Source organism: Saimiri boliviensis, chromosome 8 (genome assembly GCF_048565385.1).
Source record: "Saimiri boliviensis isolate mSaiBol1 chromosome 8, mSaiBol1.pri, whole genome shotgun sequence".
NCBI classification, from domain to species: domain Eukaryota; kingdom Metazoa; phylum Chordata; class Mammalia; order Primates; family Cebidae; genus Saimiri; species Saimiri boliviensis.
The window spans coordinates 63118045-63145966 of record NC_133456.1 but is presented as its reverse complement, the minus strand read 5'-3'; the positions used below and the strand labels follow the sequence as shown (position 1 = coordinate 63145966).

General features: G+C 37.4%; 1 protein-coding gene and 1 long non-coding RNA gene across 3 annotated transcripts in view; both read right to left on the bottom strand.

The window, feature by feature from the left end:
• Positions 1 to 27922, bottom strand: part of PPP4R2 (protein phosphatase 4 regulatory subunit 2) — a 76076-nt gene that overhangs the window by 6431 nt on the left and 41723 nt on the right. Inside the window, exons 3-5 of one of the 2 annotated variants that reach the window (XM_003939452.4) lie at positions 17848 to 18018; positions 3881 to 3974; positions 2256 to 2293 (exon numbers count right to left, since the gene is read on the bottom strand). In XM_003939452.4, coding sequence (XP_003939501.1) covers positions 2256 to 2293; positions 3881 to 3974; positions 17848 to 18018 — 303 coding nt within the window. The remainder of the gene's footprint in view (positions 1 to 2255; positions 2294 to 3880; positions 3975 to 17847; positions 18019 to 27922) is intronic. The other variant, XM_074404556.1, reaches the window with a different exon arrangement.
• On the bottom strand, positions 15985 to 17838 carry LOC141585392 (uncharacterized). The gene is made up of 2 exons (XR_012518826.1): positions 16829 to 17838; positions 15985 to 16120 (listed from the first exon to the last, which is right to left on the bottom strand). It is a non-coding gene; the product is annotated as an uncharacterized LOC141585392 (long non-coding RNA).

The following is a 27922-nucleotide window of genomic DNA, read 5'->3' as shown; positions in this document are numbered from 1 at the left end:
TGGTCTTGAGCTGATCCAACTTACGGCTGATCCTGCATTGTAGCTGATCATCAGATCAGTACTCTCACCATGTGAAAGTTTTCCAATAGATGCCATCATTGCCTTTAATTGTCTCTGAACCTGGAGGCTGCTGGTTCCAATCTTAACACTAGATCCGGCCACAATGCCTATCAAAAGGCCACAGCAGTGGCAGAGAACTAATGACTTCTCAAGGGCAATAAAATTAGGCATATCTTTAAAACTGCTAGCATAAGGAGTACCCATTTCCTTGTTCTCGTTCGCAATCACAATTAGACCTCTTGCTCACACCAACACTTAGTAATGCCTTGTGTTAAACCCATCAAATATAAAACACAAGAATACTAAACTTGGGGTCACAGGGTGGAAATGAGATTTATTTGCTGGGTCTAGAACAGACTTGGCTGCTTTTTTAATGTCCTTAACATCCCCAATGCTGGGTGTGGGTTCCAATACATCCAGTGAATACTGTCTGCTTTTCCTGGACAGCTCAAATCTTCCTCGAAGGTCCAGGAGGCCGTTAGTGTCCACTGCATCATCTGGAGAGCTGCTGGTCTGCAAGTCCTTTCTTAGATGAGACATTGTGGGAGATTGATTCCCATTTAATTCTTTAATTTTGTTAAGAATCGTGGGTCTAAAAGATCTTTTTTAAGATCTGTCACAGACCCAAACAAAAAGACTTTGTGAGAATTAGCATAAGCATACAATTTAAGAATCCGTTATTAGTCACTATGTCTTGATGCACTTCTTTACCATTTTTCCAAAATACCTCACATTAATTAGCAAAACAAAACATACTTTGGTTCATAAAGGCAAGAAATTTTTACATATTTTAATAGTTTTTCTGTCAAGAAACATAGTATGGAATTATTTTAGTCTCAAAAATAACAACATAAGTATATTCTTGAGAACATTCTAAAAACAAATTCACTGGCTGGGTGTGGTGGTTCACACCTGTAATGTCAGCATTTTGGGAGGCCAAGGTGGGAGGATCACTTAAGCCCCCTGGCAATTTAACGTTGCAGTAAGTATGCTATGATCACTCATCACTGCACTCCAGCCTGGGTAACAGAGTAGTCTATGAAAGCGAGCCAGATTAACCTTAAACCAATGGTTCTCAGCAGGGACAACCTCCCCTCCCTGTACTTCACATCCCCAGAGAACATCTGGCAATGTCTAAAGACATTTGTCAAGAGGGGAACACTACTGGTATAAATGGGTAGGGGTCTAGGACACTGCAAAATCTCTTATAATTCCCAGGACACCCACTCACAATAGAATTATCTGGTACAAAATGTCCATGGTTCCAAGGTTGAGAAACTGTGCCCGAAATTTTAATTCTTACTTTGATATACATAAATCTTGACAACTACAAACACTTTTCCATCATAAAGAGAAAAGCCATCAAGCAGTTATTCCAAACATGGGAATTATGCCCTTGAGATACCATGGAAAGACATCTAGGATGGCGTTTCAGGGAAATGAGTGCCATGACAGTATGCAAAATCCAACAATATTTAAATTACAGTAAATGATTAATCTCTTTTTATTTTTAATTTTTTAAATTAAAAAAAATTTTTTAAGACGGGGTTTCACCGTGTCGGTCAGGCTGGTCTTGAACTCCCGACCTCAGGTGATCCGGCCGCCTTGGCCTCCAAAGTGCTTGGATTACAGGCATGAGCCACCGCGCCCTACCGATGACTAACCTCGTTAATCCACATCTCTTTACTGGAAAAAACATTCAGATAATGTTATCAGTAATAGTCTACTTTGGAGACCGAATGGTAGGTTCACAAGTATCTTATCACACTTAATTACATATAAAACAAATCCGGTATATTTTAAGAACAACATATTGGAAGCAATAAAATAATTTTTTTTTCTTTTTTTTTTGAGATGGAGTTTCACTCTTGTTACCCAGGCTGGAGTGCAATGGCACGATCTTGGCTCACCACAACCTCCGCCTCCTGGGTTCAAGCAATTCTCCTGCCTCAGCCTCCTGAGTAACTGGGATTACAGGCACACATCACCATGCCCAGCTAATTTTTTGTATTTTTAGTAGAGACGGGGTTTCACCATGTTGACCAGGATGGTCTCGATCTCTTGACCTTGTGATCCACCCGCCTCGGCCTCTCAAAGTGCTGGGATTACAGGCTTGAGCCACCGCGCCCAGCCGCAATAAAATAATTTAAAACAGTAATTAAATAATATACCAGAAATAGAAAAAATATACTTACTCTGAAGAAGGATAAACGCAGCTAACAACCATCACATTCTGCAGTAACAAAAATCAGTGATTTAGTATGAGGAAAAGTATTACAATATAAAGTTTAATCATTTGTTTTTAACTTGTTTCTAAAACCATGGTGGTGAGTTAAATTCCATTGATTCTAATTTTGCTAATAATGAAAAATAAATGGTTAAAAATGAAAACTGGTAAAACAACAAAAACTAAAACAAACGACCAAAGCAGTGTCCTACTCAGCTACTGACTTTTTTTCCCTAGACTTTTTTACCCTAATCTAGTTATTCTAGACCCGTGACATCATATACTATATGCAGTAGTGGAATTAAGCTCTCTTATTTCAGATGGAATCATCCAAAGATGTCGAGAGACTGAAGTACTTAGGACACACGTAACTGATTTTCATTACAAAGCAACACCCAATCCACAGCTTGTTGTGTTGCATCATACATCCCATGCAAAGTGACTCAAACCTTTTTTGTAATATATTCAATCTTCCTGGTAAAAATAACTTTACTAATAACAGTCAGTGTTCACTAAAAATTGATTATAAGCCATAGTGTTTTACATTTAATCCCCCTCACAGCCCTATTATTGACCACATTTTACTGAGAAGAAAACTAACCGGCCCAAGGTTACACAACTGTGAAGCACGGTAACCCCGATTTAAAGGCAGGGCACCTGGTATGACTACTGCAACATATTGCTTCTTTACCCAAAGATCTCCGAAATCTAATTATTAAAACTCCTGGAGCTGAAAAAATAAGTACTGATGAACCATCTTAGTTTCCTGGCCTTTGGGGATATTATTCAATTGAGTGTACAGAGGATCAACAAAACATATTAACACAGTAATGCCTCAAGAACTACTGCAAATCACTATGTAATGGTTTACGATTCCGGTTTCCAGGGTAAAATAAAGTGAATTTGAATCAGATCCTTAAAATGAACACTGGAGTGTTCGAGGACCAATCATCAACTGAAAACTGGAACCCATTAGCCCAATCTTGGTTTTCACAGGGCTCCTTCATCTTTCACTCAAGTCAATTTCTTTTCACTCTCTTAAATACCTTGAATCTTTGTTCTTCACACTATTTCTTTTATTCAGAATACCCTTCCTCTTATTCTAACATTCACTCAACTCCCTCCACACACACAAACACTAATGTTTATCCCTCAATCTCACCTGCATCTTTCTACTCAATACCTCATTTACATGCTTTGTATCAGTAAGTTTCCAAAGTTATGTACCTCTGAACTCCAGAATTGAGAAAATGAATTCCATGCATAAGTAAGCTTATAAAACACTCTGTAAAGTTAAAATAGCAATTATAACTTCTTAGAACCCTTAATAAGTTGATGTACACTATGATTTTCCAAGAAATTATAAGCTGCTTTTCCCAAACTTCAATGATCAACATGCAAACTCTCCCCTACCCACTCCTATTAAATCTCTCCGTAAAACATAAAATGCAATTTGGAAAACAACTTGGGAAACTCAAGGTAGGCTGGAAAACATATTTCAAGAACAGGTACCTGAAACAGATCTTACTCAATGATCTTTTCTAAAATAAAAGTTGTTAAACCACAGCATAATTCCGATAATAAAATAAGTACCTTTTCTACTCCTCTGAGAAATTTGTCTGTTCCTGTATAGTTTCTCCTTGGATCTGTTAACAATTCACATAGTCGCTGAATAGTAAAAGGGATACTGCAAAAGAATGTAATTTTACAGTATGAAGTCACTGATTATCAAGCGAATTAGGAACATTATTTCTTTTGCTAGGTAAATCTGTGTCTAGTCACTCATGTGTTAAGCTACAGAAGAAAATGCTGTAATAGGGAAATGGATGAGTCACTTAAAGTAGACAAGAAAATAAGCGTATCTTTCTATTTAACAAAAAAACGAACTCTCCCTTCCTTGATTCAAAAAGCAATGAAGTCTGGTGTGTGGGGGGGGGGGGTGGGGGCAGGGGGATTGGTTAATGGGTAAGAAAATAGAGTGAATAAGATCTAGTATTTGAAAAGACAACAGGTTGACTACACCAATAATTTATTGTACACTTTAAAATAAGAGTGTAAGTGGACTGCCTGTAACAGAAAGCATAAATGCCTGAGGGAATAGATAACCCAATTACCCTGATGTGATTATTATGAATTGTATACCTATATCAAAAGCATCTCATGTACCCCATAAATATATAAACCTACTATTTACCCACATAAATTCTTGTTTTTTACAAAAAGCAATCTAGAAAGAACACCCAAAATTAAGAAAGCTTAAAAACTGAGGAAAAAAATTTTATATAATATTCTAAATCCTGATAATTTGATTACATTTACAAAAGAGGTAATAAAAATAATCAAGTTGGGGTTTATTTAACATAGAAACTTTTTCTCAAGTATTCTTCTGCACCCAAAGGTTTCTTTAAAATGTTCAAACAAAACTACAAATAAAGTATTTTAAATATGGTTCTGCACCATTATTACAATTTCATATACAACCTACATGTTTAATCCAACTTAAAATACACACAGCAATAATGATTTTAACTTTACCAAATACTTTCACTATACTTCAGTTTTCACTAGATCATAGTAAATACAAAATTAATATAGCCTGGAACTAAAATCATTTTATAACTATTTTTTAAAGTTTTGAGCTCATGTAGCTATTAGCATTCGTAAGAATTACAAACCAGAAAGAGAACAGCAGAATTATGAGTATGAGGTACGCTAAACGCAGCTAAAAAGTACAAACATAAAATCTTCAGACTCCAGTGTCTGCCATACCAATCTATCTATTCTCTTTAATGAAAAGAATTACAAAGCCTCAAATTAATACTCAACATTCAAAAAGTTCTTCTTTTTTTTTTTTTTAGACAGAGTCTCGTACTGTCGCCCAGGCTGGAGTGCAATGGCGTGATCTCAGCTCACTGCAATCTCCGCCTCCTGGGTTCAAGCAATTCTACTGCCTCAGCCTCCTGAGTAGCTGGGATTACAGGCGTGCGCCATCACACTCAGCTAATTTTTTTGTATTTTTAGTAGAGACAGGGTTTCACCGTGTTGGCCAGGATGGTCACAATCTCCTGACCTCGTGATCCTCCCGCCTTGGCCCCCCCGAAGCGCTGGGATTACAGGCATGAGCCACTGTGCCTGGACAGTTCTTTCATTTTTTTTACAGGCAGTTTTACACAGTATTTTCTTCCCCCACAACGTACAGCAGCTAGTGAGTTATAATGCCAGGACTTAAACCCAATCTCTCTAATTCAAATTCCATGTCCTTTCCACTGTACCACACGTACTTTACAAAACTGTAGTTGTTTATTTTCTAACTGGATAAACTACATTTGGTTCTCATATTCATTCCATCAATATTATTCTTATGTTCAAAGTATAAGATGTCCAAAAAATTCTGAAAATGCTTAAAATACATGTTATTCATATGAAAACAAATGTTTTTAGATAAATTTTAGAGTCCAAGAATCAATCTTTTGTCTCAAATCTAAAGTCTCATCCAAACCTAAAAGTGAGAAAACTCTTCTGCCAAAAGACAAGGCACTGAATAAAAGATTAAATGTTTGCCTGATATCCCAAACGTTCAGAAGCAACTAGAAATTCCTCTGGGCTTCTGAGGAAGAATACTCTTTCTTGCTTTAGAAAATCTACTCAGAAAGGCCGAGTGCAGTGGCTCAAGCCTGTAATCCCAGCACTTTGGGAGGCCGAGGCAGGTGGATCACGAGGTCAAGAGATGGAGACCATCCTGGTCAACATGGTGAAACCCCGTCTCTACTAAAAATGCAAAAATTAGCTGGGCATGGTGGCGCGTGTCTATAATCCCAGCTACTCAGGAGGCTGAGGCAGGAGAACTGCCTGAACCCAGGAGGCGGAGGTTGCGGTGAGCCGAGATCGCGCCATTGCACTCCAGCCTGGGTAACAAGAGTGAAACTCCGTCTCAAAAGAAAAAAAAAAATCTACTCAAGAGTGAATTACAGCATCAAAACGAAGAATCCTTTTAAATGGGGAAGTATAAAGCGCACCAACAGCATTACTAATTATGAAACAAGCTTACACATCTTGTTTCATTCCTATAAAGACAATATATAATTAGAAATCTATAGCTAACACGCAAAACTCCACTTTTAGTTTAAGCATTTTCCAAGTTGCATGTAAAACAAACAGTATCAATTTCTCACTTGTCAATCAAAATTTTCTCATCCTTGACTGAAGGTTTTTTTTTTTTTCTTCGGAGATGGAGTTTCACTCGTTACCCAGACTGGAGTGTAATGACGCTATCTCGGCTCACCGCAACCTCCGCCTCCTGGGTTCAGGCAATTCTCCTGCCTCAGCCTCCTGAGTAGCTGGAATTATAGACACGCGCCACCATGCCCAGCTAATTTTTGCATTTTTAGTAGAGACGGGGTTTCACCATGTTGACCAGGATGGTCTTGATCTCTTGACCTCGTGATTCACCTGCCTCGGCCTCCCAAAGTGCTGGGATTACAGGCTTGAGCCACCGTGCCCGGCCGACTGAAGGTTTCTTAAGGGCAGGAGCTCTTCACATACATTATGTTCAACATATAATTATTTGTGTATGTGTACATATATATACACACATATACATGAAATCCAGTATCATCGTGGATTTCAGAATATTAGTGGTACAACTCACCTTAGCTCCTCTTCTAGTTCACTGCTCCTCAAACCTTACACACACACCATACCTATTTCCCCATTAATCACCCCACAGTGATACTATCATTAGAAGTTTATTATTCAAAACATATAAAATAGCACCAACAGTCTGAGTATTCAAAAAGAGTATGGGTATTCAAACAGTACTTAACTGAAATATACTGTGTAGTATATTATATAAAATACACTATGTTTTCTCACTAAGCACAATTAGTTTTAACAGATGAGCATTTTTTTTTCCTTCCCAGAGACAGGGTCTTGCTATGTTGCCCAGGCTGGAGTGCAGTGGCTATTCACAGGCACGATCCCACTACTGATCAGCATGGGAGTTTTGAACTGCTCCGTTTCCAACCTGGGCCGGTTCACCCCTCCTTAGGCAACCTGGTGGTCCCCCACTGCCGGGAGGTCACCATATTGATGCTGAACTTAGTGCGGACACCCAATCGGCACGCAGTACTGCCCAGAACTCCTGGACTCAAGATCCTCCAGCCTCAGCCTCCCAAATAGCTGGGACTACAAACATGCACCACTGTGCCCGGCCAGATGAGCAGTTTAAAACTTCTTGTTTAACATTTACACTGAGTATCTTGGCTTTCTTTAGAAACTTAAGTTAAACTGTAGCCAATTACTAATATTTTTTCTGTTGGTTTAATACTAATACTGCTGCTTTGGGAGGGGAGTATGTGTTTACACAACAATGCCAGCCACAACAGCCTATGATAAAATGAGTTTAAGTTCTTAAACAATTTCAGAAGCTTTTTTCCAAAAGATCCTTATTTCAAAACACAAAAGCGTTTAAAAGCCATTTTACCGAGTATCCAATAGATGGCACTAAAATGTCACACAACACTCCCTTTTCTCATACCACAGGCTAAAACACAATCAAACACTTCCTACAAATCAATGTATCCACTGTAAATATTAGTATGATAACTGACTGTAACAACAGCATTGAAAGGTCTTTTTCATATAGATTGTACTTTTAAACTTATTCCATAAATATAAGAGCCTATTATAAATTAGAAATACTAACCTTGCTCAACAGCACAGTTGACATGAAAATAATTACAATTACAGTAATAAATGCTAACAAAATTGTTTAAAAAGTACTATGGAGATAGAATAAACTGTATGCCGGGCTTAGTAAGCACGATGCTGGAAAAACTTAATTTGAAGTAGACCTCTAAAAGGAGGCAAAGAATAAACCAGGTAAGCCAGTATAGAATGAATATATTTGGTACAAGTATAAGAAAACTGTTCTCTGGCCAGGCATGGTGGCTCATACTTGTAATCCCAGCACTTTGGGAGGCCAAGGCAGGCAGATCACCTGAAATCAAAAGTTCAAGACCAGCCTGACCAACAGAGCAAAATCCTGTCTCTACTATAAATACAAAAACTTAGCTGGGCATGGTGGTGGGCGCCTGTAATCCCAGCTACTCAGGAGGCTGAGGCAAGAAAATCACTTGAATCCGGGAGGGAGAGGCTGCAGTCAGCCGAGATCGTGTTATTGCACTCCAGCCTGGGCAGCAAGAGTGAAACTCTGTCTCAAAAACAAAACAAAACAAAACAAAAAGCTCTGCTCTGACAGTCGTCATCCATTAGACATAGCATACAAAATAGTTTATTCTAACTCCTGAAAATATTAAGGCTTTTCCCACACATACTAAGAAAAGCAAATATAAGAAGAGGAGTGTTAAACGTAACATACATGCCACTCATTCTCAATAAAAAGTCTCAACTGAAGTCCTTCAATCTGGTAGGGAGTGGTGACAAGATGCTCCTTAGTAAAGGTGTACTACAAAACAAACTTTGGGCCAGGTGCAGTGGCTCATGCCTGTAATCCCACCACTTTGGGAGGCTGAGGCAGGCGGATCACCTGAGGTCAGGAGTTCGAGACCAGCCTGGCCAACATGGTGAAAATCCATCTCTACTAAAAATACAAAAATTAGCCAGGCATGGTAGCAGGTATCTGTAACCATCTATACCAAAAAAAAAAAAAAAACAAAAAAAAAAACACACACATAAAACAAAACAAACCATCTTGTAGAAAAATATTTGGGGTTACTTAAAATACATCTGGCCAAAAATCAGCCAGGCGTGGTGGTGCACACCTGTTATCCCAGCTACTTGGGAGGCTGAGGCAGGAGAACTGCTTGAACCTGGAGGTGGCAGTTGCAGTGAGCCAAGATCAGGCTCTGCACTGAGTGACAGAGCAAGACTCTGTCTCAAAAAAGAAAAGAAAAGAAAAAGTATTTGGCTTAATCTGTAATGCTATATCATCTGATTTATTCATACTGCAAAATGGAAAACTAAAGATTATAAAAAAAAAAAAAGACACGACTAGCTAGCATTTCAAATTTTTAAAAACTTTGTCTACAAAATCCAGTAACATTTTTTTAAAAACCCCACACATTAAGGATCGACTTTTGATTAAAATATATGGTTAAAAATGATATATTTTGTGTATATATAAAATATATTTTTTATTTTTATTATCTATTTAATAAAATATATATATTTATATAATAACGTATATTATAAAATATATTGATCTATTTTAACCATATGTGTATAATACATCACACACACACACACACACACACACACACACACACACCCACCCACCCACTAGGAGACCTTACTCAAACTGAATTTACCTAAGACTTCCTGGTCTTGTCTGAAAACAGGGATTCTGTAAGTATACTTCAAAGATTATCATGATGTCTAAATATGACATAATGTATATGGTATATTAAATCACCTAAAAGTGCCAAAAATACCTTAGGAAGTTCAATAAATCTTCGTTCTTATTATCATCATTCCATCTACTATTTGATAGAGACTGCAGGAAAGCACAAACGGTTCCAAGACCAACAAAACCAAAAGTAAAGCTGTTTTTAAAAATACTCCCTTTGAAAACAACTACAGTAACCCTAATTAACAGGACCACATATTTTACGTTACTATCTTAATCAGGACACAAGCTGTCCCTATTTACCATTTTTTAAAATCAGAAGTCTTGTAGATCTAAAGCTATGGAAGTTCAAATACCAAGAAAGTTGCTAAATATAAGGGAAAGACATCTCAACATAAAGTAGCAATTCAATGCTATTTTTTTAAAGATAAATTCTCAGTAATAAGGCTAAAACCTAAAGAAATAATTTCCTAAGCTTCTATTGTAACATAAATATCTATAAAAGCACACAGTTGGAAAGAAGGCACTCAAAAATTAAGCACATACTTCATCCAGACTCTGAGAAAATCAGTTAACTACCCTAATTTTGTATTACAAAAGCAACTTTTCCACATGAAAAAAGCAATGTAACATGTAGCACAGAGGTTATTAGAGTAAAAAGTTAAAGAAATGACCAAAAATCTGACATCCTACTAAAAAAACAAACAAACAAACAAACAAACAAACCAACAAAAAACAGTCACTTTTGTTTTATGCATATGTATGTGTGTGGATTTTACTGTCTTTTCTGATTAAATGACCACATTAGTGGTGTCTTAGTTAACAGAAATACTGATTTAAAATGTTTATATGGAAATTAACAATCTCTCTGCTACCAAAGGCTGAACAAGCTCAAATTTTGTTTACACTTACGAAGCATTACGAAAGTCAGAAATACCGTTACAATCCTGTGATATTAGCTTTACCGGAAGCAACATGCTCTTTCTGTACTCAGACTTTAACACTAACATAAACATATACATACATAAATATTTATATGACGCCGGATACGGCAGCTCAGACCTGTAATCCCAGCACTTTGGGAGGCCGAGACAGGTGGATCAACTGAGGTTAGAAGTTTGAGACCAGCCTGGCCAACATGGTGAAACCCCATCTCTACTAAAAAATACAAAAATTAGCTGGGCATAGTTGGTTATGCCTGTAATTCGAGCTACTCAGGTGACTGAGGCAGAACTGCTTAAACCCAGAAAGGGGGTGTTTCGGTGATCTGTGATCACGCCACTGCACTCCAGCCCAGTCAATAGAAGAACCAAACCGGACCAAACCAAAACAAAACAAAAACACCAATTGATACACATATAGTATGATTTTACACCTCAAATCAAATGACAGCCTTTGAGTCTTTTAATAATAAGGAACCCCAAAATTAATCTATAGCAATTGTCAAAGCTTTTAATAAAGTTAAGCATCTCGTGGAGTTCCTATAGTCTGAAGTGTTATTTTATTTGCATCAATAACTAGCAAGAAAAAGTTAATTCACTGTTATTTTCCATTTTTAAGAAGTCTATTAGAGAGAGTATCAAATCAAACCATATTACCACTAGACAAGACCAAATAGGGAATAGTAAAGAGGGATAGTTACTAAATAATGCCAATTCTTGAGTAATTAAGAGAAAGGAAAGGGTAAAGAAAAAACAAATAAGGGTGGTGAATGTGTGTGTAATCTGCCACAAGTACTTTTTAACTGATATACTCAACAAACACTGATACAAATAATTAACAGTACAAAAACCCATTTCCCCGAGCCAACTGAGAAGCAAAAAATCAGGAAGCAATAAAGTAGGTTAACAGAGTCAGAGAACAAAGTAAGAAAAGGGTAAGGACCCAGTCTCTCGGTCCCTGAATCATCTAGAGCTAACTGTAAAGCAAACAACACACCAACTAAATACCAAACTGGGGTTATGTTTTACTCTACAATCCAGATTTTGGAGTATAAAAGTGTCATATATAACTTTAAAAGATCATGAGCAGTACTCTCAGCTGTGACTGACTGTACCTGTCTTACAGATAATATAAAGATTATTAGGTATCAAATCGTTTTCCACTTTTTCCAGACCTCATCATAAATAAAGAACAATGCCATTTTAATCTACTATTCACAGAGTGAGGAGGCTTACTGCCTATTTTAGAGAGGACTTAGATCTAACAGCATTGATAAGAGAGGGGCAACACTTCAAGGATTAATTTACTTTTATATTCATTATTCTTTCATTTTGAAAAATTCAGAGAACATAAAATGGTTTTTCTTTTTTTGGAGACAGAGTCTCACTCTGTCACCAGGCACCAGGCTGGAGTGCAGTGGCACAATCTCGGCTCACTGCAACCTCCACCTCCTGGGTTCAAGCAATTCTCCTGCCTCAGCTTCCTGAGTAGCTGGGACTATAGGCACACACCACCACATCCAACTAATTTTTGTATTTTTAGTAGAGACAGGGTTTCACCATGTTGGCCCGGATTATCTCGATCTCTTGACCTCATGATCCGCCTGCCTCGTCCTCCCAAAGTGCTGGGATTACAGGCTTGAGCCCCTGTGCCTGGCCAAAATGGTGTGTTTTAAAACTGCCAGGAATGTAACTTACATGCTCTCTATCCCTCAAAATGCCTCTGTGTATATCATTATAGGAATGAACTATTACCTATTAGCAATTTCTAAATTATATTCATGGTCTCTATAATAAATGGTCCTGGTTTGAGTAAATCTAATGCCAATCAGAAGGCATAAAATGGTCTTTTAATTGACCATTTCGTTAAAAATTTTAGTTTTTGTTCATTTTAATTTTTGCTGTTTGTCACTTGAGAAACTGTAACTTCAGTTTTGGAGTAGCTATAATCCATCGTCTACAAAATTTTAAAGTTCCAAAGTAATTTTAAAAGACAAGAAAATGATAAAAAAAAAAAAAATTAAGCAATCCACTGTGATTCTTCTATGCGTCATTAGACAAAATACAGAAAAAAACACACTTTTATTCTTTTTTTCTAGTTCCCAGTTATTCAATATTTTTTCTTTTCTTTACTCATTCATCCATCCATCTAATCATTCCATAACTGTCTGAAAACCTACTCTATTCAGGCACTCACTCTTCTAGGCCTTGTTTGAAAAAGACTGTTAACCTCAGCTCTCCAGAAGCTTACAGTTCAGGAAATCAAGTAAATTAAGTGCATGGACAATTTCCACTTCAAAGAGGGAAAAATTTATACTCTGTTAATATACCAAAATAACTTTAGAAAACATAATCTTTCTTATGGCAAATTACTGGAAAGCATTTAATATAAAACTTTTACAAATTAAAAGCAAAAACAAACAAAAACTTACCAATAAGAAAGTTAGCAAAAGAAAGCCAAGAGAGGATATAAAGGGCAATTCACAGAAACACTGTAGTACATAAAAAAGGATGTTCCATTTCACTTGCAATCAAAGAAACACAAATACAGACACATATATGGTACAGAAGAATTACAGTATCTGCACTTCTTACCAACAAAAGCATCAACAACCACATTCTGCTAGGTTGATTTTGCAGTACTGATAAACTGAAAATTAAGTGTTCATAAGCCAACCTACCAATTACACTTCTACAAATTAAAAAAAAAAAAGCAACAATTTATACATATATTCAAAACATGATATTCGTCAAAAGATATGTGGAAGGATGCTCACTCCAAGCATTGCTCATTAACAGCCAAAAAAATAAACGCCTACCACCAGTCAGGACAGGCAAAAAAAAACTTACAATCCATTCACGTAAGAGAAAACAATGCAGCCATTTCACATAAATAAAAACATAGCTTTAAATGTAATAATATAGACATGTCAAAGCTTCTCTAAAAGGAAAATACGACTAGAACATAGCATGATTCCATTTTCTTTCTTTTTTTTTTTGAGACTGAGTTTCACTCTTGTTACCCAGGCTGGAGTGCAATGGCGCGATCTCGGCTCACAGCAACCTCCACCTCCTGAGTTCAGGCAATTCTCCTGCCTCAGCCTCCTGAGTAGCTGGGATTACAGGCACGCGCCACCATGCCCAGCTAATTTTTTTTTTTTTTTTGAGACGGAGTTTCGCTCTTGTTACCCAGGCTGGAGTGCAATGGCACGATCTCGGCTCACCGCAACCTCTGCCTCCTGGGCTCAGGCAATTCTCCTGCCTCAGCCTCCTAAGTAGCTGGGATTACAGGCACGCGCCCCACGCCCAGCTAGTTTTTTGTATTTTTAGTAGAGACGGGGTTTCACCATGTTGACCAGGATGGTCTCAATCTCTCGACCTCGTGATCCACCCGCCTCGGCCTCCCAAAGTGCTGGGATTACAGGCTTGAGCCACCGCACCCGGCAATTTTTTGTATTTTTAGTAGAGACGGGGTTTCACCATGTTGACCAGGATGGTCTTGATCTCTTGACCTCGTGATCCACCCGCCCCGGCCTCCCAAGCTGGGATTACAGGCTTGAGCCACCGCACCCAGCCCATGATTCCATTTTCATTCTTTATGTACTTCTCTAACAGTGGGAATATTTTAAAAAGCATTAATATTCACCATTTTTGTAATTTAAAGATAATCTATTACAAACGGAGCGAGGAATGTACTAGGATGGACAAAACCTCAAAGTGGTAGAAAACCAACAAAATGTTACTTCTTAGTAAACATTTTTTTAAAAAGTTTTAATTATATGTAAAACACAGGCCAGGAACCATGGCTCCTATCTGTAATCCCAGCACTTTGCCAGGCCGAGGTGGGCAGATCACCTGAGGTGGGGATTTCAAGACCAGCCTGATCAACATGAAGAAACCCCACCTCTACTAAAACTACAACAACTTAGCCAGGTGTGGTAGTGCATGCCTGTAATAATCCCAGCTACTTGGGAGGCTGGGGCAGGAAAACTGCTTGAACCTGGGAGGTGAAGGTTGTGGTGAGCCAAGACTGCACCATTACACTCCAGCCTGGGCAACAAAACTGAAAGGCCATCTAAAAAGAAAAAACAACCCAAACACAAAGATCAAATTGAAAAATTTTATAAACATGTTTCAACATACCAATATATTAAAATACAGACAAAAAAAGAATACATTAAATGCAGAAAAAAACTTGATGTATCACTGATATAAGTAAGACTTAAATTCTGCCTGTTCAGAGAAAGTGATTCATAAACTGCCATTCTGAAAAATCAAATTTAAAATCTAAGATCGGGCCAGGTTCCATGGCTCATGCCTGTAATCCCATCATTCTGGGAGGCCGAGACAGGCGGATCACTCGAGGTCAAAGTTCCAGACCAGCCTCGCCAACGCCAACGTGGTGAAACCCCATCTCTACTAAAAATAGAAAAAAAAAAAAACATAGCTGCGTGTGGTGGCAAACACCTGTAATCACAGCTACTTGAGAGGCTGAGGCAGGACAATCGCTTGAACTTGGGAGGCAGAAGCTGCAGTGAGCCGAGATGGCACCACTGCCCTCCAGCCTGGGTGACAGAGAGAGACTCCATCTCAAAATAAACAAACACAAGTAAATAACAAATAAATAAAAGTTCAAAATACTTATGGTTCAAAAATAAAGCTTTTTTGTATTTGCAGCCCCAGCTGTTGCACAAAAATAAAATTTTAAAAGAAAAATGCTCAACCACTTAATGACTGTTCAAATCATTTTCTGAAGTAGGTGAATGACCTCTTACAGATTAAGAAATTACAAATGTTTATATTTATGTCATAAATATACATAACATACAATTATACATTTATAATGTATGCATGATGCATGTATTTGTTTCTAGCCAAGCCGAATTTGAAAGCAATCACAAGTAAATTCGCTTAAAGCAGTTGTACAATTTGACCTGTTTCACCTTAATTTTTATTTCTGAATGATGGCCCTAACTTATTAAAATAAATGATGAGTCACTATAATGTCTAAGTACTATTTATACATATGTACAATTTATAAATAACCCTCAGAAGTATTCTTATCTTGAATGTATTTAGTTCAATAGTAAATCTTAAGCAACATGCTTCTAAAATATTATGTGGCTGCTGCTTGGATAACTGTGTTCAAAAATATTTTTTTTCTGAAAATTTTAAAAATTAATATTGATAAGGAAACATACACATATGGTTAAATAATTTAAACAGTCCAACAAGGTGCACAGTGAAAACAGGTCTCCTTCCCATCACAGGCCTTCAGCGGTAATTACCATAACTGATGAACCTCAAAAACAAAAGGCTGTGATTTCTCCCCCAAATATTTTTGTTAACGGACCCAAAAATCAAGGCATAAGGCATTTGATATTTTAAGCAAAATTCTTTTTTTTTTTTTTTTTTTTTTTTTTTTTTTTTTTTGAGACGGAGTTTTGCTCTTGTTACCCAGGCTGGAGTGCAATGGCCCGATCTCGGCTCACCGCAACCTCCGCCTCCTAGGTTCAGGCAATTCTCCTGCCTCAGCCTCCCAAGTAGCTGGGATTACAGGCACGCGCCACCATGCCCAGCTAATTTTTTGTATTTTTTTTAGTAGAGACGGGGTTTCACCATGTTGACCAGGATGGTCTCGATCTCTTGACCTAGTGATCCACCCCCCTCAGCCTCCCAAAGTGCTGGGATTACAGGCTTGAGCCACTGCGCCCGGTTTAAGCAAAATTCTTAAAGCAAAAAACAGAAGAATATGATATACAGCAAACTGTTAATGGGATTATACTATATTTCAAAATCCTATGCAATTAAATATCCAAAGAATCAGGCCATTTAAGCTATATAAAAATACAATCTGAAACACCTTCAAAAATCATCTCTAACTCTATGAATTCACTGGTTAGAAAACTCACAATCTATTATATTTGGTATCACTGTTAACAGCCCAAGTTAATGTCAAACTAAATTGAACAATTGAACTTCACAAACACTTCTTCCCTTCAATAAAGGAAACCATGAAAATACAAAAATCCTGGCTGTGCAAGGTGTGGCTCATGTCTGAAGTAATCTCAGCACTTTGGGAGGCCAAGGTGGGAGGATCACAATGTCAGGAGTTCGAGGCCAGCCTGGTGAAACCCTGTCTCTATTAAAAATACAAAAAAATTAGCTGGGCATTGTGGCACGCGCCTGTGGCCCTAGCTACTTGGGAGGCTGAGGCAGGAGAATTGCTTGAACCTGGCAGGCGGAGGTTGTAGTGAGCCAAGATCACACCAGTACACTCCAGCCTGAGTGACAGAGTAAGAATCCTTTAAAAAAAAGTCCTTAAAAAATAAAATTTAAAATAAGAGAATATGAGACACAGTAACATTTCTTTAAAAATGTGTTTTACTTTTGTACAGAGTATCTTTCTGGTGTTTTTCACGTTTTACAAAGGGCCAAAAATGGTTACGTGTAACTAATATAAGCATTTACTTGAGGGAAAAGTAAAGACTCCACCAAAAAAAAAAAAAAAAAAAAGCCTAAACAAAAACTCACTAAAATTAACTTTCATAAACTCCTGTTTCATTTTAAAAGAAATGTGATTTCTCAATGATATAAAGGTTCTATATAAAGTATGAAGACATAACACCAAACATAAAAGAGAAAAGAAAAACCATTAAAATGTTTCTTGATGAATGAATGTTACATGGCCAGACTCTCTCTCAAAAAAAAAGTCCTAAAAGGATATAATTTAAAATGACAGAATATGCAACACAGTAACATTTCTTTAAAAATGAGTTTTACTTTTGCACAGAGTACCTTTTTGGTGTTTTTTTTATGTTTTACAAAGGGCCAAAAAATGGTTACCTCTAACTAACAAGTGGTTGAGGGAAAAATGGGGACTCCAAAAAAAAAAAAAACTAACAAAAACTCACTAAACTACTTTCATAAATTAGTATTTCGTTTCAAAAGAAATGTGATTTCTCAGTGATATAAAGGTTCTATATGAAGTATGAAGACACAGAACAGGAAAGAAAAACCATTAAAATGTCTCCTGATAAATGTATGTTTTCAACGATACCTTTAAAAAGGTGGTTCAAGTTTAAGAGGATGTAAATATTTTAAATAGTAAAAGTCATCCAGCACTACATGTCACTAGAAACAAAGAATCTATTCTAATGGATATTTCATTACCAACCAGATATCAAAACTAAAAGAAAAATTTACGATGTTCTGCTAAAAATTAAATTTTAAAAACAGTTTTAAGTGCATACCCATTAAATCCAGTGACAATTTTCAGTATTCTTTCCTTCATTTCATCAAAGGGAATATATTCGACATTAGGGTTGGGAGGACCTCTTGGCTCAGGAGCTGAAGTTCTGAAATCATCCATCACTTTCTCCAGTTTGAAAATAAAATAGCCTTTAAATTGGGACCACTGAATCCTATAAGCAAAAAATTAAAAAATATATAATACCATGTAGCTTTACAATTCTTGAACACAAAGCACAAATGTAGAATATACAACACTAATGCTAACAAAATTAGGAGATGAATAATTAGTAATGAGAATGCTGTCATTCAGGAGCATGTATCATGCCTCATTTACCTCACAAACTCCATCCTGATGCTATACAGCTCCCAAACCAAACAAAACCCAGATGTCTGACTTTAATCTTTTAAATGAACTACCTCTGCCTGAAAGTCTATGGTGTGTTAGGTCCTATTCTTACCATATTTAAAGCAGCATTTTGACTATCCGTCATAACAAACCTAACCAGGGAGGTGTTAGTTACTAACCTATTAAGTCAGAATGAATCCATAACTTCATCATCCAAGTTACAATGCTTACAGGGACTAGTAAAATTTGTCTGTTATCTGCTAAATAACAAAATAAACTACTTTCTCCTTTTTCTTTCCCTTTCAGTTAACATCTTCAGGCTCTTTTGTCACTTAAAAGACAAAAGTTATGTATCTATTCATTTATCAAATTAACATAAACACCTTTTTAATCCCTCTTTCCTCACATTTTACCACTAATATAAAGGGAATTTTTTGAGGATACATGCCTGAATAGTGTAAATTCCAGGTGACACAGGAGTCAGGAATGCTAACCATTTCCTCAGGCAGACAGTACTACCATTAGTGACAGTAGTTCAATCTCCTTACACAGGTTGACCACTCAACAAATTTACACAAATTAACAAGAGTGAATCTGCAATCACCTTCCATCCCATCCGGCAACCCTACAAACTAAGGCAGCAGTTTCAAATTGTGATCCAAAGCTACTGTCAAAACAGTAACGGCTGACTAGTTCACTGTTAATATTTGCACTCATGGTATAAAAGCAATGGTGGATAAAACATATACATTTAGCAAGAGTCAAGGCAGTAGCACCAAACTGTACACACAAACTGTATCATTACGAGCAATAGAAGCCATCATTTTCAATACCACAAACTCATAATTTAGAAAGTCTGTTTCACTTAAAGTAGAGAAGATATAAAAATTACTAATTTCATTAAATTCCAACCCTTGAATACACCTTAATATTCTGTGTAACAAAATGAGAAATATACATTAAAAATTATGCTGCGTATCAAAGAGGTACGCAGCTCTCAACGAACAATACCTTTATTTAGAGCTGAACTAGCTGCTATTTTTCATAGAACAGCATTTTTACCTGAAAGGACTGCCACACAAACTCATTTAGATTAGTAGACTGGGTGTGATGACTCACTCCTGTAATCCTAGCAGGTGATCACTTGAGGTCAGAAGTTCGAGATCAGCCTGGCCAACATGGTGAAACCCTGTCTCTACTAAATACATAAACATCAGCTAGGTGTGGTGGTACATGCCTGTCATCCCGGCTACACAAGAAGATGAGGCAAGGAGAATCACTTGAAGTCAGGAGGCAGAGGCTGTAGTGAGCCAAGATGGCACCACTGCACTCCAGCCTGGGCAACACAGCCAGACTCCATTCCCTACCCCCTCCAAAAAAAAAAAAAAAAAGTCTGGAAAATTTTTATTCTCCACTGTGAAAGTTTCCTGATATATTCCCAAGATATTCTGAAGGCAACCAGTGTTGACATAAAAATATTATGTGGGGCCAGATGTGGTGGCTCATGCCTGTAATCCCAGCACTTTGGGAAGCTGAGACATTAAGATCGCTAGGGCCCAGGAGTTGGAAGCCAGCCTGCGCAAACATCAATATCCCGTCTCTACAAAATAATCAATTATTAATTGATTTAAATTAGGCATGGTGGCATGCACCTGTATTCCCAGCTACTCAGGAGGCTGAGGCAAGAGGACTGTCTGAGCCCAGGACGTAGAGGCTGCAGTAAGGCAAGATCACACACCATTGCAATCCAGCCTGAGTGACAGAGCAAGACCCTGTCTCTTAATAAATATATGTGTGACACCAAAAGCACAAGTAACAGATAAATTGAGTTGTATCAAAATTAAAAATTTTGTGCATCAAAGGGATTATCAACAGAGTAAAGTCAAATTATGAAATGGGAGAAAATACTTGCAAATTCTTATATCTAACAAAGGGTTAATACCCAGAATACAGAAAGAACTCCTACAACTCAACAAAAAAGTCAACCCAATTTAAAAATGGTCAAAGTACTTAACTAGGCACGACTCCAAAGAAGATATACAAATGGTCAACAAACACACAAGAAGATGCTCAACACCATTATTCTTGGGGAAATGTAAACCCAAATCACAATGAGATACCACTTCATACACATCAGGGTTGGCTATTATCCAAAAAATAAGTGAACATGTATTGGCTGGCCAAGGATGGAGAGAAACTGAAACTCTTGTGCACTGTTGGTAGGAACAATGCAGTCACTGTGGAAAACAGTATGAATCCTAAAAAAAAAAAAAAAAGCAAATATAAAACCACTCTATGATTGAGCAATTCCATTTCTTGGTAGATCCCCAAAAGGTGAAAACAACCCAAATGTGCAAAAGCATATGAATGGATAAACAAAATGTGATACACACACACACACACACACACACAGAGGAATATTAGTCTTTAATCTGAAAGAAATTCTGACATGCTCCAACATGAATTACACCTGATAGCATTATGCAAAGTGAAATAAACCAGATACAAAAAAAACAAGTATTACATGATTCCACTTATATGAGGTATCAAGAATAGTCAAATCTTGAGACAGGAGTCTGGCACTGTGGGAAGAAAGCTGTGGGGACTTACTGTTTAATGTGTACAATGTTTCCGTTTGGGTAGACAAAAAGTTCTGCAGATGAATGATAGTGATGGCAGCACAACATTGTCAATGTACTTAATGCCTAATAAATTGTATGCTTAAAATAGTTAAAATGATATGGTTTACATTATGTATATTTCAACAGGTATTTCCCCACAAAGAATATACACAAATGGTCCATAAGCATATGAAAGTATGTTCAGCATTATTATCTATTAGAGAAATGCATATCGAAACCACAAGGAGTCACCCATTTCAACACCCACTAGGTGGCTGCAATAAAAAAGAGGAATAATAAGCAAGTGCTGCTGGGTTGCTGTGGGGAAACTGATAATGTCACACATTACTTGTGGGAATGTAAAACAGGGTAGCTGCTTTGGAAAATACTTAGGCAGTTCCTCAGAAAGGTAAATGGAGCCATGTAATCCAACAATTCCGTACTATTAAATGAGTGAATTCTGTATTTTACCATTAATACTTTTAAAACTGGTGAGGATGATTAAAAGCTATTTGCATGATTACTTTTTTCCTCCTTTCTCTACCCTATTTTAGAAAGGGGAATTTGAGGTTTAACAAGCAGATTTGCAGATCACAGAATTTTTGATATGTCTAATATTAATCCTGGTTAATACACAATTGCTTTTGGTTCCTAAAATTTATCTTTAAATTTTACTACTCCCCACATGCACTTTATACTTAAACATACCAGGGAAAGTTATACTGAAATAGAATGCTTATACTTTTCATTTCTTAATTATTTTTTGTAGCTTTAGCAGTAACCCACTTATTTGTAGTAGTTTGAGTTCAGATTTCCACATGCATCCGGTTTTGTGATGTGTTTTAATCTCATTTTTCCATTAACCATCTGACATGACATCTTTGAGGTCCAAAAAAAGCATACATTAATGGGAACAGCCAGACAAGAGGTATGGAGCCCCAGGTAATGGAAATTCTATGGGGCTTCAAAGACTTTATGGCACTAACTCCTGAAACAGAAATTAAACCCCATAAATTGACATGAATTATGTACACACTGTAGTCTAATTTTCAAATAAATCAAGCAGTTACTCTAAATAAGACCAATTCGATGCAATTCAAGTGATACTATGCCACAGATAGATGGGGGAGGGGTCTTTATAAAATGTGAGACGGCTTTTTGTTGGAGCACAACTATTTGATAAAAACAAAACCAGAAAATGCTTCCCTAAAAGTTACATAATTCAGTGGACAGACATGATGGCTCATACCTGTAATCCCAGCATTCTGGGAGACTGAGAAGGGTGGATCACGTGAGGTCATGAGTTTGGGACTAGCCTGGCCAACATGGTGAAACCCCATCTCTACTAAAAATACGAAAATTAGTTGGCGTGGTGATGCATGGCTGTAGTCCCAGCTACTTGGGAGACTGAAGCAGGAGAATTGCTTGAACCAGGCAGGTGGAGGTTGAAGTGAGCTGAGATCGCACCACTACACTCCAGTCTGGCAACAGAGCGAGACTCCGTCTCATTATTTAAAAAAAAAAAAAAGTTATATAATTCAGGCACAAAAACAAGCCATGAGCAAATCAACTAAAAATTTGGCAACAAAAACAATTTTCTTAGGAATGTACACTCACTGGATGAGTAGGAATGAGAACAACAAAAAACCCTTCCTTTTCAATATGAAAATCAAATTATTCTAAACAGATGCTCATGAAACATAAACAAATTTTCAACCTCAGAAAAAATTTCTCCACATAAAATCCCCTCCAATAAAATACATACTCAAAATTTAAATTACTTTGCCAAAATTAACTCAAGAATTTACTGAAAGTCATCACTCATTAACTTTTTTAAGTAGCATCACCTCCCTTCAATTGCTTTTTCTTATTCCCTTCCACTGAACTTTTTTCTTCATAAGAACTCACAAGTCCATAATCCAAGTATATTTCTCTCACAACTCTCTGAAGTCTAAAGGTATTTTTTAGAGGCCTGAGGACAGAAAGATCATCTTTTCTTTTCCCAAGTGGTACTACAATTTTGTGGCCAATGGCCACCACCCTTAACTTACTGCTTCCTACCATTCCCAATTCTATTAAGAGTACTCTCTTCAGCCTAACTGCATTCCACACAAAATGTGAGGAAGACTTATAACACAAGCAAGCATAGGAGAGTCCTACTACTACTATTAGCTACTGCAAAGGATAGCAAATACTGCACAATAATAAACACCAAATGGGAATTTGAGAACAATGAATAAATAAATCTACTGGATCTGATTACTCATTAAAGGTGACAGGCTTAACATACACTTAATGTTTAAAAGGCAAGTATTTTAATCACAAGACTTAAAATATCAGATAATTCTGTCTTAATTATACGATCGAGGCAAACAAAACAAGTACAGTTAATCTGAACACTAAAATAAGTGAAAGATTTGCAAAAGTAAGAACACACTGTGAGTTGCTTACACAAAATTGTAACATTTAAGGAGTAATTCTGAAATACAAATTACTACCTCTGTAAGTGAGGCACAAGAGAAGGTTTCTTTTACATTGTCAGTCCACATCATATTACATCTTGTTGATTAACTAAATATTAAAACAGATCAGTGGAAAAGAAAAGTACAGAGATGCAGACCCACCCATATATGAAAATGTGATATATGATAAAGGACAGACTAGTCAGTAAATTGAAAAATATTGAGACTACTCCAAAATGTTAATATTATTTAAAAACAGTATGTCTGGTTTTTTTTTCTGATAACATCAATAGTATGGTCACTGTAAAAAAATTGTAATACAGAAAGATATATAAGTAGAATGTATCCATAATCTGCACAGTCAATCATTAACACTAAAGTATATTTTAATACATTTTTCAAATTTGACATTCTGGTTTAATATTCCTTTTCCCCCCTCCATATTCACTATGGGTATTTGCATAGATCAAAGTTTTTGAAAAGCAAGATTTTTAACTGCACCACACATTTGTACCATAATTTATTTATTAATCACAGTTTACAAAAAGATTTAGGGCCAGGCACAGTGGCTCATGCCTATAACCCCAGCACTTTGGCAGGCTGAGGCAGTCGGATCATCTGAGGTTGGGAGTTCGAGACTAGCCTGGCCAACATGGTAAAATCCCATCTCTACTAAAAATACAAAAATTAGCCAGGTGTGTTGGGGAGCGCCAGTTACTTGGGACGCTGAGGCAAGTGAATCGCTTGAACCCCGGAGGTGGAGGCTGCAGCAAGCCAAGATCGCGCCACTGTTCTCCAGCCTGGGTGACAGAGCAAGACTCTTGTGTCCAAAAAAAAAAAAAAAAAGAATAAAGAATAAAGCGGGAGGCATCACACTACTGGACTTCAAACTATACTACAAGGCTACAGTAAGCAAAACAGCATGGTACTGGTACCAAAACAGAGTATAGACAAATGGAACAGAACAGAGGCCTCGGAGGAAACACAACATATCTACAACCATCCGATCTTTGACAAACCTGACAAAAACAAGCAATGGGGAAAGGAGTCCCTGTTTAATAAATGGTGTTGGGAAAACTGGCTAGCCATGTGCAGAAAGCAGAAACTGGACCCCTTCCTGACACCTTACACTAAAATTAACTTCAGATGGATTAAAGACTTAAACATAAGACCTAACACCATAAAAACCCTGGAAGAAAATCTAGGCAAAACCCATTCGGGACATAGGCTTAGGCAAGGACTTCATGACCAAAACACCAAAAGCACTGACAACAAAAGCCAAAATAGACAAATGGGACCTAATCAAACTCCACAACTTCTGCACAGCAAAAGAAACAAACAGTCATTAGAGTGAATGGGTAACCAACAGAATGGGAAAAAATTTTTGCAGTTTACCCATCTGACAAAGGGCTGATATTCAGAATTTACAAAGAACTATAAGAGAAATACAAGAAAAAAACAAGCCCATTCAAAAGTGGCCAAAGGATATGAACAGACACTTTACAAAAGAAGACATATATGAGGCCAACAAACGTATGAAAAAATGCTCATCATCACTGGTCATTAGAGAAATGCAAATCAAAACTACACTGAGATACCATCTTACACCAGTCAGAATGGTGATCATGAAAAAATCTGGAGACAACAGATGCTGGAGAGGATGTGGAGAAATAGGAACACTTTTACACTGTTGGTGGGAGTGTAAATTAGTTCAACCATTGTGGAAGACAGTGTGGCGATTCCTCAAGGGCCTAGAAATAGAAATTCCATTTGACCCAGCAATCCCATTACTGGGTATATATCCAAAGGATTATAAATCGTTCTACTATAAGGACACATGCACATGAATGTTCACTGCAGCACAGTTTACAATAGCAAAGACCTGGAACCATCCCAAATGTGCATCGATGATAAACTGGACAGGGAAAATGTGGCACATACACACAATGGAATATAGTATGCAGCCGTCAAAAATGATGAGTTCGTGTCCTTTGTAGGGACATGGATGAACCTGGAAACCATCATTCTCAGCAAACTGCCACAAGAAGAGAAAATCAAACACCACATGTTCTCACTCATAGGCGGATGCTGAACAATGAGAACACATGGACACAGGAAGGGGAGCACCACACACTGGAGTCTGTTGGGGGGAAATAGGGGAGGGACAGCAGGGGGTGTGGAGTTGGGGAGAGATAGCATGGGGAGAAATGCCAGATATAGGTAAAGGGGAGGAAGGCAACAAATCACACTGCCATGTGTGTACCTATGCAAGAATCTTGCATGTTCTTCACATGTACCTCAAAACCTAAAATGCAATAAAAAAATACCAAAAAAAAAAAAAGATTTAGGGCACATCTACCTCATTACAATTAAAAATAATTATGTAATTATGTGATTAACAGCCCAATAATGAACTTTGTCAGCATCTATTTATCACCTTAGAATATATTTAAGTGGAATTATTGAGTCCAAAATATGAAGTATATATATATCAACACTTTTGATTTGACCTTCAAAAACTCTCCAGACATGATGTACCACACTTTATAGTGTCATCAGTAATATAAAGCAACATGTTTCATTTGAATACTATAATTTTTCAAAAATTCTGTCAATATACTAGTAGAAAAAGTTTAATTTGCATTTCCTTCATTGCTAGTGAAACTTGAGTATTTTTACCTTTTTTGGCCCACAAGACATTTGTTTTGTGTGTTAATAGGTTCTTTGCAATCCAAGGTTTCTTCAGTGTTGGCACTAGTGTTCTTTTCTTTTCTTCTGTGAGACAGAGTTTCACTCTTGTTGCCCCGGTTGGATTACAATGACTCGATCATGGCTCACTGCAACCTCCACCTCCCAGGTTCAAGCAATTTTCTTGCCTCAGCCTCCTGAGTAACTGGGATTACAGGCACCCACCACCATGCCTGGATAATTTTTGTATTTTTGGTAGAGACGGGGTTTTGCCATGTTGGCCAGGCTGGTCTCAAACTCTTGACCTCAGGTGATCCACACATGTCAGCCTCCCAAAGTGCTAGGATTATAGGCATGAGCCACAGGGCCCAGCCACTATTCACATTTTCTAGTTGGATATAATTCTTTGACATAGAAGGATGTCCTTTGTATTGTACAATGCAGAACTATATCCCTGGCCTCTACCCACCGGAAGCCTGTAGCACACCATCCACATTAGTTGTGACAATCATAAATGTCTCCAAACATTATCAAATATGTTCCCTGGGAGACAAAAACTGTCTCCAGTTAAGAACCATAGGCCTCTTCCCCACCTCTCTAAAATTATTTGTCTTTGCTTATTTTTGTGTTATTATGGAAAAAGTAAATTATGTGATACAAGTATGAACATAATTTTGGATTCTCATTTTGTACTGACTGCTTTAATGAAAAAAAGCACTGTTTTTGGCTGGGCGTGGTGGCTCACACCTGTAATCCCTGCACTTTGGGGGGCCCAGGCAGGTGGATCACCTGAGGATGTTCGAGTCTAGCCTGGCCAACATGATGAAACCCCATTTCCACTAAAAATACAAACAATTAGCTGGGCATGATGGCGTGCATCTGTAATCCCAGCTACTCAGGAGGCTGAGGCAGGAGAATTGCTTGAACCCAGGAGGCAGACATTGCAGTAAGCCGAGATGGCGCCACTGCACTCCAGCCTAGGCAACAAAGAGCAAAACATTGTCTCCAAAAAAAAAAAAAAAGTAATTTTTTAATATAAATGATGGAATGACACTAAAATACCTCATTTTTCTTATTGTAAAATTACCTTGAAGTGTTACATATTTTCTTGCTCAGAATCTTGTATCTGAAGATGCCATGGTAGCTGCTTTGAAGCAATAAAGTTTTGACATAAATTCTGAAGGGAAAGTATCTGCCACTGAAAGTGAATTTTTCAAATTAGAGTGCTAAACGGTTGTACATATAAGGGATCCAATGAGGTGAAAAAAAGCTTCAGAAGATAACACAAACTTTCAGACAATAGCTCAGTGTAAACTTGGGTTTCTTTCTTGGCAACTTACGTACTCATTATAAGGAGTCTAAAAATGCCTAAAGATTAAAATTATTATCTACTCAACCACCTCACCCTACCAATTAAAACAGAAAGTCCAACCAATAGTATGTTCTGGTTAACCTGACTTGTGCTTAATTTTCAGCCTTTGTGCCTTTATGAAAATGTCCCTCGCTGGGCGGATCACGAGGTCAGGAGTTTGAGACCAACCTGGCCAGCATGATGAACCCGTCTCTACTAAAAATACAAAAATTCACTGGGCATGGTAGTGCATGCCTGTAATCCCAGCTACTTGGGAGGCTGAAGCAGGAAAACTGTTTGAACCCAGGAGGCAGAGGTTGCAGTGAGCCGCTATCATGCCACTGCACTCCAGCCTGGGTGACAGAGTGAGACTCTGTCTCAAAAAAAAAAAAAGAAAGAAAGAAAATGTCCCTAAAATCTATTACTATACCAACATGGACTCTTCCCTTCTATACAAGTGCTATACCAAAGATGACTCTTAACGGCATGGCTCAGAATGACCACAGCCAACAAGAAATGCCGTTTTTTTAAAACTTGTACTAGCTTAACGGCTGAAGTGGATCTACCTTCCTCCATGCAACTAGGGAGTCACTTTTCACTCCACTT